Genomic DNA, 16,653 nt, shown 5'->3' with positions numbered 1-16,653 from the left:
GGAGTGTTGCAATTTTGCACATTAAACCATTTCTTTTGACTGTAACCCCATAAAACGGCATCCTACTAATATTCGGTATTTTGGATTATTTGGACACGTTTTGCAACCGAATTGACAGTAATTGGGTATTTTGGCATTCAATTGTTTAGCAAATATTCATTGTAGGCAAATTAAAAATGTCCCTATTTTAAATAGCTTATTTTCCCACAAAAGTAGTTGTAATTAGTCATTATAGGTCTATATAGGTCAAATTTTGATATCTCGCTCCAGCCTCATTGTCGGTATTTTCAAAGCCTTTAACAGCCATTTAAGCGTTCTGGAGTCATGGAGAGTTCATCTCTAAAGGTTCCACCTATTTATTTTTTTTTGATTTTTTTATGCCAAACGAAGTGGATGTAATTTGGCATTGCGTGTTCTTAAAAGTTGAAAACTATCAATAAAGATTTTCGAAAATGGTCCATCTTTTGACGTAGACCCCCATTTTTTAGTTAAGTCTGTCCTATTTATTATTAGGATTACAGATTTTCCTTATTCTACAAATTTAAATTTCCTGTATTCCAGGTTGGATTTAAAGGGAAATCCCCAACTTATAAAAACTTCTCTTAACTTTTCAGATGTTATCTCGTTTGTTCTAGAATAATCGCAATAAATATGCATATCAACGCTTCCCATAGTATTCATTTGTTAAACTGAATAATTATTAGTATTGTTGTAAGTGTAATAAAGTGTGGTATTTTTTACAAACAAACAATAAAATTGTCTAGTATTATAAACGCTAATGTTTTGGAAAGCAATTAAATGTTATTTGATATTTAAAAATAAGATTAGCATGGGTGGTAAAAAATAAAATAATGGATGTTATTTTTCTATTATAATTGTCAACCACTTTTGGGCATTTGTTTTTTTCCGGATATAATAAATATTATATTTAGTTTTTACTTTCTGTTAAGTTTATATGCACCTCAAATTGTAAATTATATTATAATTAGTTTTTAGCCTATATAACAAATCTGTAATGTTTTTAAAATTGGTTTCCACTTCAAATATTAATCTAATAACATGGCGCCAGGGCGCCTAATGAAGACAACTTCAGTTTTCATTATTCGCCAACACTTTTTGTGATAAATAAGAAATCGTACGTTTAGATTGTGTTTCGTCTAACCGGAAATCGTTGTCATAATGCTGTTGCATATAACTTTGACAGATTAAAGATTAATTCTTAATTTTACAGTACACTTTTTAATATTCCATAATTTTAAAAATTTCTCTTAACTATTTTGAAAAATGACTTACCAAAACATTAATGAGGATATGGGATTCGCCGTTTCCCGGGGATTCTCCGGCAGTTCGTCGGCTTTAAAGGACTGCATGATGGCAGTGTTTTGTTGTAAAGGTTACCGATCTCTCTTATATCCAATATTTGTTAATCACAAAGCCGTCGAAAAAGAAATACAAAATAACTGAAAAAAATATCAAATTAATTTTATATAAAATATGAATTTGTTATCAGATAGGATAAGGTAGATGGCGTTATTAGGCGTTTTAAGAATATCGGAGCCGATGGTAGCAAATATTGAGGTCAATTGATAGATTTTGAAATCACTGATTTAGGGGCGCTAAATTAATAACTTCTAAAAATAATTGAAATATGTAGCTGAAATTCTGCGGAAAATCTATAAAACCTTTGGGAAGTAGTGGGCAGAATATGGACTAAATTGGATGGTCAGTTCTGCTAATGCTCCGATATAACGGTAGCCCCCTGATTTTCGGTATTTTTCGGTATTGTAGTTTGCGGAGGTCATTGGAATTACACACAGGTTTTATTATTCGCTTTATATAAGGTATGTTTTTATCAAAGGGGTTTAAGATTTAATGTTGATCAAATCGGTTATTCAAATTAATAAAATTTACAAGCTTTATAAGCTTGGCCTTTCTGGGAGTGGACTTGATCTAGGCTTTGTAATGATAATTGATTGAGCAAAGTCTTCGGTCCACTTCATCAAATTAAGTCTTCGGTCCACTTCATCCCAATATTTTTATCTCATCATCAGCGAAAATTATAGGTGTTGCTCTTGACCATACCTGGAACCTCGTGGAACATTTCAAAGCGATCAGCGCTATATTTCCGCCCTCTAGTGTGGTAATGGATTACTAAATAATATCTCAGTACGTAAGCACCTGTAAATATTTAAGTGTATCTCCCACATCCGAGTACATACGGCAATATAATTGATATCAAATTAAAGTTCAGCCACTCCTCTTGGATATGCTTTCAACTTCCCGGGTCTACGTCCTTCAGGAATAAATATATTCGCTATAGAATACAAAATTTGTCAATTTTCACACAAAAGTATTGACCGATCTTTATAAAAACAGTTATGTTTATTCTTTGGCACGATCCCCTTCTCCTCTGGAGCGACCAGAAAATCAGACAGAAATAAAGTTTTTGGTCCATTTCGTCCCCTAAATATTAGCCGATTTTTACCAAAAACAATAAGGGTCTTCATTGGCCAGAACCCATCCTACATGCAAAATTTCAGGTCCATAACTGTGGCCTGTATCATGTTTACAAATTATAATGGACAAACGGACGGACGGACACACAAGTCTAGATCGGCTCAGCTAGTCGAGATATGACGATCGGTATATTTAAAGGTGGGTCTAGGACCATTATTTAGCGGCGTTACAAACTCTTGGGGCTGCACAAAGCTATAATACCCTGACAACATAGTTGTGTTGGGTACAATTAATTTTTTGCACAATTTTGACCATTTTGTGGGGAAGGTACAAGAAGGATTGGACCAATATTCGCCATCTTCGAACTTCAACTAATTTAAGAAGGAATATTAAGATGTCCAGAGTTTGGATTAAATCGGCTACACCCTTCGACAGACGAACGGACGGACATTTGTAAATCGACTCCAAATTGTCTGAAACTCCAAATTGTTAGAAACATGTCTGAAACCAATATTTCGATGAGATACATTTTCGCCGTATCAAAGTGTTTAATTAATTGACATAATATTGTTGTTTTGGTTGGCGGGCATGGTTGGAACGTTCGACTCCAAAAAAATCAAACGGCATTCAAAAGACATGTCTGGCTCTGGTGCAAACTGGATTATTAACATCGCACAAAACTTAACAAAATGGCGGACCTATGAAATTTGATTTTTGGAAAATTCTCTATTTTTGGCCATAAACCAAGTCAGAAAATATGGAAAATCTTGACCGATTGTATTTAAATCATACGATAGCTATATGTGCACAGAAAAACAAAATTTGATTAGCAGTTTTTGAAAAATCGTAAAAACACTGTTTCGCGAAAAAGGCGTTTCTTGACGTCTCTTGATGCTATCACAATAAATCGGCTATATCTTCAAGAGTTGTTTATATTTTCACTTCAAATTTTATAGGGACATCCCCCTAAATGCAAAATGTACCGAACATGGAAAAAATGATTTTAAAGTAACTTTTTTTGTAATTAATTATTTGGTTGGGCGCCAATTATATAGTGTAAGTTTCTAAGCAAGTCTGCGGAATCAGCCAATATAGCTGAAGTTGAAGTTATATATTCGGTGTGTCCGACTTTAGACCATGGCCGAATATGTAAACTCCTGGAATTTTTTTAGTTTCTGTATAAAAACAGACGTACAAAAAGAGACGTACGTTGGATTTTTCCGATATTTTGTTTTTCGCACATTTGAAAAAATCTTATTTTTCTCAATAAAAAGGATATTATTATTCAAAATTGTTAAGCGTCAACATTTGATATATACGAGATCTGATAAATAAAAAGCCGTTTTGATTTGTTGTATTTCCTCAATTGTAGTAAAACCCTTTTTCTATTCGGTGTCCACAGTTTTTGGAAAGAGAAAAAGTCACCTGGGACCAAGTGCGGTGGTTAAGACATGACAACGGTTTTCGTTTTGGCCAAAAACTTCCGCAGATGCATAGATGTATGAGCTGGCGTGCAAAATCCATGAATGGTAATCTACAATTCTGTGCGTTTCTGATGAATTGTGGCAGGAATTAAGGATGCCATTCGCCACGCCATGCAGTGGAAGAACATAGTGAGCAGAAACTTTACGAACTTTTATCGGTAATCTTCTCGGCTTTCCTTAAATCGGTTATGCCATAATTGAATTTCTGTTCTGGGTTGAAAGTAACGGCGTATTCGTGTAGGCCACATAATAGGCAAATGTGCCCAATATGTATCGAAGTTAATTATTTTATTTTTATACCCTACACAACTATGTAACGCCGCGAAATATTGGTCCTAGACCCACCTTTAAGTATACCGATCGTCATATCTCGACTAGCTGAGTCGATCTAGACATGTGTGTTCGTCCGTCCGTCCATTATATTTTGTAAACACGATACTGGCTACAGTTATGGACCAATCTTCACGAAATTTTGCATGTAGAACCGCTTCCGGCTAATGAAGACCCCTATTGTTTTTGGAAAAGATCGGTTAATATTTAGGGGATGAAATGGGCACAAATACTTAATTTTTAGCGGGACAAATAGACCCTTACTTTTGTGTGAAAAATTACAAAATTTGTATTCTATATATATTTACTCCGAAGGACATAGACCCGAGATGTTGATAGTACATCCAAGAGGAGTGGTTGACCACAATTATAAGCCGAACATCACAACAGAACCCACGGTGAAGGAGGTATGGACAAGTAATTAGAAGGATTATACTGAATATTCGTAAAATTGGGAAAATAGGTCAGTGTAAATAAGAGGTGCTGTTGACCTCTACTCGGGCAAGAGGGTGCAACTATCACTTAATATTGCCCACACTCGGAATAAAAAACCACAGAAAGTTAGAGCTCTGTGGTAGTTGTGTAGGGTATCGTATGGTCGTATTAATTCTTTTGTCATAAAAGTTCTATAAATTAGAAATATTTTGGGCCAACTTGTAAATTATGTATCCCTGATATTGTGCGGAATCAGTCAGTTTTGCTTATGTAGGATACGAAATAAGTTAGAAATATGTTGGGAGCCACTTTTAAAGTGTGCTACCATCGATTCGAAGCCCCGAACAAATGCATCAGTCCTACTTACTACTTTTTTTACTGAAATTCCGTCCTCGTACCCCAAAAACTAAAAATATTTGTATATGGAAAGTTGTGTCCTGTTTTTATGTCTGTGAGTATATGAAAATATTGTCAGAAGATTTTTAAAAATATCTATTGAATTGTTTGCGAATTTTTGTACATCCCAACATAATATTGTCACCTCATCCATCCCTCCCTCTGTATATCCTACATTACAAATTATTTTTCTGTAATTGGATATTTTGGATTCTCAGTGGGTAAATAATTTGTATATTGGTCTACAAGTTTACCCCCATATTTGAGGAACATACGATTATTAAAAATATTTGCCAAATTTTTCCAACATAATTCCTTGTAATTTGCAACATGTGTCCAATGAACTACGGGAAGCCAATTCACCACAATCTAAAAGTACACAAAATTGAATTCGCGATATGTGGAGAAGACCACTCACAGACCGACCACCCTGTAAAATCTTAGGTTGTCAACAAAAAGGACTGTTTTATTGCTTCGCTACATGACTTTTGGCTATATATTCTTCAAATTTGACAGTGTAATGTATACGGCTGATGGGCATTGGCATTGGTAGGTAAGAGGGGATACTTTTTTCCTCTGGCACAAACAAACAAATGACATTAAATTATTTTGTTCGCCAAAAAAGAAGAAAAAATCATCAGCAGCGGATAACATTTAAATACCCAGTCCATACAAAAGACCAAATTTGTACGACACAGTTTTGGGAAGGGGACACAAAAGTTACACCGAAGTTCATATGCCGCTGGCTGCTGTTGGAGAGGAGCCATTGTTTGTTTAACACTTTATTTTGGAATTTGCTACAAGATGTTTTCTGTGTGTTTTTAAGCTTGTCCGATTTGTTGTTGTGCTCCTTTTGCCATATTCTGACATTGGAGATATTCAATACTCGCACTCGAATAAATTAGTTTCGTTGTTTGTTTTTATGTTTATTTTTTATTATTATTATTGCAATTATTGTTGTTGTTGTTGCTGTGGTTCTAGTCAAGCGACTAATGTTTCGACTCAAATTCACACAAAAATTCCGCAGAATAACCATTACAGCTAAAATAGCATAAGACGGAAGGCGAGGCGGCGCATTGTTGCGCTCGAGCCAGCCAGCCAATCAGCCATCCTTCCCGCCCGCCCGCCTGCCTTCCTGCAGATATTCAATGGATTATTGGTTGATATTCAAGAGGCGCCATTTACACTTGAGTTTGTGTGTTTAAATGCGAATCACAAGCAAATGCAATAACAATTGAAATAAAAATTATCGTTATGAACCGTTTTTAATCGTTTTTCACAAATACCGTAACGGGATTTTACGAACTATGAAATTCTGTGTTTCCACTAGAAATTCTAGAGTTGATTTTTTTAATGCACAAATTTGAGAAAATTTTTATTATTTAAAATTTCCATTTTATCGCAACCAAAAACTGTTCACAACTTACACCAGACCCCCGATACGACGATCAGACGACGATGGACGTCCAAACAGATTACGCCTCGTTGTGCAAATATCCGTTTCGTGCCTTTTAATATTTCTAAGCGTGCGTTATTTTCTTCGATACGTTCATCGGCACAGAAGCGACGCGCTCAACTAACCAACCGAGTGCGAACGGAGTTTGCTTTTGCCCCCTTTCTGTTGGGGTTACTGTTGCTGCTGCCGCGGCTGTCTGTGCTATCTCGCTTGATTTCCATAAACCAAATAAATAAATTCTCCCTCGGCTAAACTTGTTGTTGTTGCTATTATTATTGTTGGTGTGGTGTTGTCTGCTGGTGGTGCCTGCAAAAAGAGATTTTCATTTCATACACAAAATTAATTTGTTTTTGTTGTTGTTTTTCTTTTTTTATTTAGACATTAACCAAGCAACTAAGAAATTGCATTCGTGGTTGATTATTCGTTCAGTGTCGTCCAAGTCTTTCAAAAAAGATTGAGATGCCATATTTTTTCTTAGGGAAACAAAATAGTGGGGTATGTGGGTAGGATGTGGTGCCCCGGTTCTAAGTGGCTGATAGATCTCCTTAATTTTCACCAAAATCAGCTATATTCCATGTGTGGTTCCTTCCAAAAATAGTTTGCAGAGCGACTAGAAAAACAGACAAAATCCATGAGATGGACATTTATAATACCTGTAATTGTTAACCCCCTAAAACAAAAATGGAAAAAAGCGATGACAAAGTGTATGTTGTTTTTAAAAATGTTATGACTCTATCAAGATTTTTGACACTTAAATTTAATATTTTTTTAAAAAGTGGAGTTAATCGAAGTGTCCACTGAACGCCTTATATAGCAGTTACACTAAAAAGTTAACGGATATGGATAACTCCACCACTTTTTGGTCCGTTTAATCCTTCAAACATTAGCCGATCAAAAAAATTGACCAGAAGCAGACCTACATACAAATTTTCCTGACAATTAGCCTGTACTATGACCCCAAATGTACACACATGGCTAGATTTACTCAGCTGGTCGAGATACGACGATCGATATACTAAAATATGGGTCTATGTCCAATATTAAAAACTCCATAGTTGTGTAAGGTATAAAAACAAGTTTTATTAGAAAATCCCGATGAAAATTAATTAAAAAAAAAACCTAACACTGCTGTCATAATATATTTTCTGTCGTACTTTTTAAAAAGTGTACGATTCTAAAATAAGGATAATCTAAAAATATTGTCATAACATCAAAAAATATATAAGAAAAATAATCTGTCGGCAATGTACATTAATAATGTTATACGAGGTATGTGTTACGTGTGTGTCTCCGTTCGGACCCTGCTATCCTATATTAGGCACGCAATATTTTAAGATTGGGCGCCATTACATTTTTCTTTTGATTTGAGGAACACTCCAACGAGCTGGCAAATAATTATCTATAAAAATGCCAGTGTGCAGCACAAACTCCACAACTAAAGCAAACATGTTCTTGGGACATGGCTAGTCATAACCGCATCCTATGGCTGCCCTCTTTCAGTGTCCAAGAGTCTTTATTGAATGATTTTTAGCTTCCCTAGCTTCTCCCTCTTTACTTATCGGGAGTTAAGGTTAAAATGCTTGCCATTGAGACCGCTATGGAGGCAAAAAGGTCTCACCTAAGGTCTTTCTACGTACAATTTTTTGCGTGCACGGACGGACTTAGGTCTTTTATGAAGGACTCCGCAACATATGTCGCAACATGTTGTTTTATGTGAGTGATTATTTACTCAAATATCCATGTTTTCTTTTTCAAAGTTATGACCCTCAGATACATTTGTTTTTTTTTTTAATCCTCAAAGCATTTTTTGTTTTCTGCTACTCTCACAGGAAGCATATAGCTTCTATAAAGTATCGCCATCTTACTCGGTTGGGTACCTTTGTTTTTGCATCTTCCTATATAATGAAATTTTTCTTAGTTATTGTTCGCCATCAGGAGTTTTTTGACGACCTTTCTTTTGGGCGGCATTCTGATTATAATTTATAAGGGTTCCTGGTTCGTTTAGGTTCCATTGATCTACACAGGATTCGAATATTTTAATTTTCGAGTTGTTGTGCGAAGGCTCCATTTTATATATCTTCTCTGAAAGCAGTCTTCATTCATCACTCCAACCAGTAGAACTGTAAACATTAAGGTGCACGATTGTTCACAATAATAGATCTCATGTTGTGTAAAAAATGCATATGAATATCTCTTACACACTCTAATTGAAAACATGTAGAAGTTCCTCTGTCCCATATAAAGTGTGAGTAAATTGAGAACTTAAAACGCATTTTCTGCAAAATCGATTTTTTTGAGTTATGTCTGTCTTGCAACAAATTAGCGATATGACCTCCTTGTGAAGAACTTTGAGCTCTTCATTCTCGTCTATGGATCTTATTACAGTGAACTCTCGATAATGTGAACTAATTAATGTCGGGGTAGTTCATATTTTCCAATTTGTTCACATTTTCGATTCGATCAGCTTATTTACCGCTAATTCTCTGATTTTTCAACACTTTACAAATACCTCACAAATTGTTAATATATTTGAAATGGTCAAATTTGAGTAACTTCACAATGAAACCTTTTTTCGACCTTGGATGCAGTCTTCTCCCGCTGTTTTCTTACTTTTTAGTTAATCAATTGTCTCTTTTGTTTCGTTGAACCTAGGAGGGTTACACAATATATTCAATATATTTCGGAGTTGGACAATTTCGTTCCTAAAACGGTTAGCTCCTTTAAAAGAAACTAGACCATTCGCTTAATTCCATATTTATTTGTGTTCAATCGTTCATTGATACACGAGAAGTTCTATATGAACTTTTGGATCAAAAGCAACTAGATGAACGAATTAAAATGGAACTGCTGGAGAAAAATTAACTAGATGAACAAATGAAACAGTCCTAGTACCGATTATTCCTTATTCGAAATAGTATCTGTTCCGGAACGACCCAACTCTAATATTTATTATATTATTGGACTGATATTACACATTGCGTTATTTTCAGTGTTGTTTCCGAACTTACTGATTTCTTTGAAAAAAAAAACAAGTGGTCTCAAATCTTCATACATTTCGAAGAAATGCTATCGGAATGGTGAAAATGAAGATAATTTTCATAATTTTACTTAGCATAATTTATAAATAAATTGATTTTAAGCTATATCCGATACCCTCCATTCACTTATCACAACCAGAAATATTTTATTTAACCTCAATGCTCTAGTAAATAAATAATGATAGCCCCTATTATAATTAAATTTTTACCCGTAATTTATTATGAATAACTTATTAAATACCTATATCTACAATATAATTAAAACTCAAGATCATTTCCGTAAAATTGTTGGCATTTAAAAAAAACAATTTCTATTTACTGAAAAATATCTTCAATTCAATTAATTTCTCCGTCATGTAACGGAACACCCAAAAATGTGGCAACCCTCACCGGTGGGACACTCTTACATTGAGTATCTGTTAAGTTGGTTATTAGTTGTGCCAAAATTAATATCTCTTCTTCGGTTCGTTATGGAATTTTATGGGATGTTGGGTGTCGTGTACGACGATGGGTTGCTGTTGTCTTGCTTGCGCTTGAGTTAGGTGTTGGAGCATTTCCCCGATTCTCTTATCGACGAGTTATTATTATTTTTGTTTAATTATGACGCCAAAACACCACGGTCAGTATTCGCTGTTGTCGGTCGGACGTCGCAGCGATATAACGATCATTGTCAACGCTGCTGTGAGCAGCCAGCAGCGACAACAAATTGGGTGTGTGTGCGCGAGTGTGGTTGTGTTGTTTGGAGACAAGAGTGAATATTTGCGGTTTCTTGGTTGCGACGAGTATCAGCAACCAGCATGAGTAAGTGCCGGTATTTGTTGGTTGGTGTTCGATACGTTTTTAATTGTTTTGCTTAAATTGAAATGCTCACTTCTCAGTACATTAACACGATTCTGTGAAGTACCCAATGGGAAACGATGCAATTAGTGATTGGAGTTTTTTTTTTTTAATTTTAAATAAAAATGGTGGATATTTAAGTTTATATAAATGAATTGAACTAATAATTTACATCTTTTGATTTACATACACTCATTTAAGTCCTTTTAGCGTCAGTAGTTCTACTTTGTCGCTAGTGCGGGATTTTGTTTGAAGGACGAATTGCGCGACGTCCGGTTCTATTTACCAAATTAAGTCAGAAGAAATTCATGATTGTGCTTTTTATTCTGAATGAAATCAGTATTCCCCGAATTCTTGCTTCGTATTTTGCTTGTTCGAGCCGGGATCGAGACAAACTCCCTGATCATGGTTTTGCTCGGGTTGTCATAACAGTGTTCATGCTTAAGCAGGCAAGCCTTTTTTGTCTACGTCATCACCGAATTGCGTTGCTACCACGCAATCTCCACAACAGTAGTCTGGGGCGCAGGATAATGTCCCAACTCTTCAATTTAACTGCTATGGACATCAACGAAATATTAGATTTTATGAGCCAAACGTCTGCGGCTCATAAAATCTACTATTTCGTCGCATCAATCCAGGAAACATTTATTCCATCCTTTCCCTTAACAGACATATCTCTCATATCCATACATGGAATGTATGGGAATGTATGTGGTACCCTCTAGGTAGAGGTGAATAGCGTGTATATGTCCTCCTTTAATAGATGTCCCCCATTTTATTTGCTATCACCATGACTACAGGCGCACGCTGTATGCATGGGGTCAAAGATCCATGACACTAGGGAGCATAATCAGAAAAAGTATATTGAATATCTTCGGTACCATATCGAGTCAATTTTGGGCAACGTTTAAGTCGCTCTCGAACCCAAGAAGGTAGGATAATAGGACTTCTGACTCATTAAATGTCTCTGAGGGTACGTTATTGTATCGGTTGCTGATTTCTCCGTGTAACCTCTAAATTTCTGATGGTATTAAGATTATAAGGTAAACGGGATCTAACGTATAGGAATCCACCGCCCAGGCACGTCATAAAGATCATTACGATCAAATGAGATGTTCTAGGTAAGGTTCAGGCATTTCGTCGCTCGCAAGCTCTCACTTGAAGCCACTGAAAAGCCAATGACTCAAACAATGACAAAAATGTGTGCGTATTCACCATATTCTCCATTTCTGGCAATCGAAACTATTTCTTGTGTTCTGTTTCTAAAATAATCGTGGAAAAAAAATTCATCGAACGAAGAGATCATCGGCAAATTTCTATGTATTCATTAAAAATTGACCTCCTAGCGAAACAGTCACAACTTTAACAGTATTGTCGAATAATCAGGCGAACATTTGTTTCGAAGTGCTTCCCACACGAACACCTTTCGTTACGGTTAGTTGGTGTTTTCTTTTGGGCTCACATGCATAGATCCACGATTGTCAAATTATAAGGGACCCAACAAGAACAAAACTTTTTATTGTTTGGTGTTCACGGAAGAAGAAATACCGAATGATCCTCACGATATGTCACATGTTCTGTATCACAATGACCGTTGTTTTGCACGAACTTTTGTCACGATTGAATTTATTGAAACAGCACTATGACACTGCTATATGATTTATGTTCATTGATGCAGTCTTGTCCTGATAATGTCCTAATAATTATCGCATGGAAGATTTCGTGCCAAATTGATTTTTAAGTAACTGTAAACAACACAACACGTGGTCGTACGTCAAACCGTACTGTGTTCGTTTATGCTAAAAAAATTACAAATATTTCAATGTGAAGGTCGAATGACGCTTGTCACAACCTCGCCATGTAGCGACAGTAGCACTAGCATCACCGAAACAAAATATGTTTCACCATTTTCTTTACTTTTTTTAATTGCATTAATTTTTCCATCTTTCAACCCACTGTGCAAAGAAAACATTAAATTCACCAATCGTTTCCGTTTGCCGATTTTCAATTTTCCGCTACGTCAACTGTGTTTCCGCCGTTCAACGTTTTGAGAACGAAAACGACGAAACAGAATCAAATAATATAACGAACTCAATATGTTGTGTATCGACCGAACGACCGCCTGCCTGACATAATGTCACAAATGTTGTGCAAATGCAGCATTACTTGTTTTTGTTTTTAGTTGTTTAGTTGTTGTTTTTGCCTTTTTTGCTTGACATTTTTTCAATAGAATTGCGCTTGATGGGAATTCCACTAAGCCGTCATCATCATGCTCCAATTGGAAAAAATCGAAAATGCACTTTATTCGATGGCTACTACCATCAGCCATCAGTTGGCTCTTCCTATTGGACAATATTGGTTAACACACACATATACACAGAATTACTGCTTGTTTTTTTCGTTTTGTTTTGCAACAAATTATTCACTGGGATTTAGTTTTCGAAAATTTACCTTTATTTCATTATTCTTCACTTAACAATTGAGGCCATAAACAACAACAGCAGCAGCAACAACAACACACACTGGTGGCCCACAACAATGAATTTCAATACGCACAGCACCACACACACACACGTTCGCACAATTAGAATTAATGTTTTTTTCTTCTTTTGATTTTTCACATTGCACTGCTGTAAATCCCCTTTTCGTTTTCCTCTTCGTCTGCTGCTTCCACGTCTGGGAGCTCCAAAAGATACCTTTTTGGATTTTCGATGTTATGTTGATATTATTTTGTCATTGCTGCTGGTTTTGGGTTTCTTGGTTTGACACAAAAAAACTTTGTTGTGATTCGAGTTTTAAATGAAATTTCAATTCACTATTGCAAAGGACCAATCGTATGTCCGATTTTTGTTAGATTTTTTGAATTTTTTAAGTAATAAACGGTGCAAACTAGGATTTTTTCAGGTGCTCGAAATAAAAAACGGAAAAATTGTCTGTTGTGTCTGTGTACTGACGACGACGACTGTTGTGCGATAAGTGCGAGTGTGTGTGCGTATGTGTTGGTGCGCCAGTAGAGCTGCTGCTGCTGCAGCGACTGCTACAGCTAGTGTATGTAAAATGGGGGGAATCAAAACAAAAACCACTAACTCTCAGATGGGGTATGTTCAGTGAATGCCAACCAGTATTGCCGCTTTATTTTGTTTGTTTGGAGAAGTAAAGAGAAAAGGAAATATGAGAACGAAAGAACGTTATAAATTCAAGATTTAAATGTTACATTGTCTTCATTAATTTAATTTTGGTTGTATTGAATCGAAATTGCAATAAATAATAAACGAAAATAAAAAACCAAAGAAATTGGATATTCCAATATAATATTAAAAAATTTTTAAAAACTCCAAGTAAGGCCCATTCGATATCGTTTATAAGCGACCAAAAGTACCGAATAAACATAGGCCAATTTTTTTCTGGCTAGGGAGATTTTCTACCCAATGAGCATGCCATATATATAATCACAGCCATTTGGGAGGCATATTTATATTTTTGACACGAAGATTTGCTACCCAATAGAATCCAAGAAAGCAAGTAACAGCAGTATCGGTTGAAAAACATATTTTAATATACCAAACGAAGATCAATAAATCCCATTTTCAATGCCTAATTTCCTAGGAGTAGCACCAAACTTCTAACATTGCAATGTATGTGCCAAAATTCTATGTTTTATCTTAAATATTGTGAATTTTATCTATTTCAACAGACGGACATGGCTAAATCGACATAGACTTTAATTTTGATCAAATATATATACACTATGGGATATCAGGTAAATACACATGAGTATTTGAAAGAACAAATTCTGGCTTTTACACCACAATTCTCACGCATTGTTAACACTAGATTTATGAACTGAACCAATTTGACCCATCACCATTTTTTAAAGTAATAAGTTATCTGCCTTATTCTGGATATTCGCTAGGGAGACATCTCGCATGTGATATTTTTTTGGCTTTCACATTCCCGCCTTATTCTGAATGAATAGAGGAGGTGATGCAAATGTGGTATATGTTGGTTATGTGGTATAGTCACTTTTTTTGTAAACTGAAAATTTTAGTATAATTGAAACATGTTCTATAGTTTGCTGTTCTCAAAAAAAAAAAATAAATAAATAAGATATCAATGAGCTGTTTAATTTAACTCAGGCTGAGAATCAGTAGCAAAAATTAAATTTTTCATGAAATTGACTTTTTTCGGTTGAAGTTTAAAAATATTTTTTTTGTTTTACAGATGTATTTTAATCTTTATTATTAAAGCATTAAAATAATTAGTAAGTACTAAAAATCAAATAATATGCGCGATTGCACCACATATTTACCAATTTAGGAAAAAATTAGATATTTCTTCAGTAAACACAAGTGCAGGTAATATGAACAAAATCCCATTACTATTTCAAACATTTGTACACTACGAGAGTCTACCATGTATCACAAGGATGAAAACCAACTTCTCCATACAAAAATTAAATATTGCCATGTGTATACATTATTATATAATAAAAATTAAAGTTCCACTCAATGTATCCGTTAAAAATCTTTACAGACATAAATCTCGAGTTAATTCGCATTTCATTAAAAACAATAAATTATATAAGATATCAATTGGAAGTGAAAATTATACTATACCACAATAACATCATGTGGTATACCACATTACCTACACTTTTTAAAATCACTATTTATGGAATTTCCAATATTTTATCAAATATCTCTTAAATTGTTAGAATAATATTATTTTCAAATTGATACATCGAAAGACAACACATGTAGCATGTTAAATGTAAAATTTCAATTTAATCGGATAAAAAATAAAAAATTTGGCAATCTAAAAACAAATGGGTATACCACATTTGCATCACCTCCTATAAGGAGAAGCCAAAAATGCGCGATGCGGATTCGAATTTTAGGAAATGGTGGTTGATCCAGAATAACTAATTGTTTCCCAAAGGGGATTTTTTTCTATTTCTGTTGTTGACCAATGTTTTTCTTTATTAAATTTGTATGTTGTTTGTTGGGCTTTTTTGGTCAGCTAATTATTATGAAATTAAAACGATTTTTATTTCATATTTGCTTTTTTTCTCTTTCGAACTTGATTCAGTTCAGAATAACTTTAAGGGGAAGAGCGAACAAATTCACGGGGAATTGGTGTCCAGAACAAAGCCGTATATATAAAAATCTTAAATATTTTTGATATAAAATATTTTATTTAAATTGATTTGGAACTGCTTTCTTTGCAAAAACTTCAATTTTCTTTTATGAGTCAAATTGGATCACTCCATCGATGACAGAGCAGAAGAAGATCACAAAAAAAATTGTTATGTTCTTAAGAACAGAAAAATCGCTGATTAAACGGCATTATTTCTGAGAGTGTTTTCTTTGAAGAGAGGCAAACCCTCTCGTGATCTTCTTCTGCTCTGTCATCGATGGAGTGATCCTCTCGTAAGAAGAATTAAATTTGTGATATGTTTTGAACAAAACGAATATTCTTTTATTATGAAATTTGCTCAAAAAGTATTACGAATTTGATAGGATTTGCCGATTGTGTTGTATGTTAATGTTTTTTCCTTGAAAATTTTTTGTAGCAGCCCTACTAAAAATACAATGGAATCTTAGACTGTCGTGGAAATGTTTTAGTAGATATATTTGCCTCCCACCCAACCGACTATAGAACTCATTTTGGGACCTTGGTGTCGTATCCAACGAAAGAAAGCCTATTGATCCATTTTTTTGTTTGATCTGACAATACCGATTTATTATGACTATCGGAAAGTCAAATGATATTAAATGTTATGAAATTGGAACCACCTTCTGAGATTTTAGTTTGCAACCCGTTTGACGAGAGAAAAAAATTAAATGTAAATGTTGTAAATTAAGATAACATACTTCCTCCGATGCTCCCATAGCTTAGCATCGGAATATTCATCAAATGTATCTTAATTATAACGCATTGTGAGAATAGGTTCCTGAGGTATAATAGAAATTTTGCTACGTAAGTCATGTTTCTGTTCTATAGCATAAGTAAACAACAAGTTTTTTAGAAATAGAAAATTTAACTATGGATTATTCATAATTTCCTGTAATTGTAGTTATTTTTAGTGGATCCAAAAGTACCACACTGTACTTTTGTAAATATCTATTTAAGGAATATAAAAAGTTTGAGCCATATTTATAAGCATTATCCACTTTTTGGGGGAAGCTTATCCCTAACCAAGAGGGCAAACCCTTCTCTT

At 34.7% G+C, this 16,653-nt stretch overlaps 1 protein-coding gene across 1 annotated transcript in view; it reads right to left on the bottom strand.

Moving 5' to 3' along the window:
* LOC133328500 (probable multidrug resistance-associated protein lethal(2)03659) overlaps positions 1-1,443 on the bottom strand; it is a 35,193-nt gene extending 33,750 nt beyond the window's left edge. The window contains exon 1 of the mRNA XM_061537065.1: positions 1,294-1,443. Coding sequence (XP_061393049.1) covers positions 1,294-1,370 — 77 coding nt within the window. The 5' untranslated portion in view covers positions 1,371-1,443. The remainder of the gene's footprint in view (positions 1-1,293) is intronic.
* Positions 1,444-16,653: the final 15,210 nt, after the last annotated feature.

This window comes from Musca vetustissima, unplaced genomic scaffold (genome assembly GCF_032173495.1).
Source record: "Musca vetustissima isolate MV318-11 ecotype Yass unplaced genomic scaffold, APGP_CSIRO_Mvet_v1 utg11016, whole genome shotgun sequence".
NCBI classification, from domain to species: Eukaryota; Metazoa; Arthropoda; class Insecta; order Diptera; family Muscidae; genus Musca; species Musca vetustissima.
This window is presented reverse-complemented; position numbering and strand designations above follow the sequence as displayed.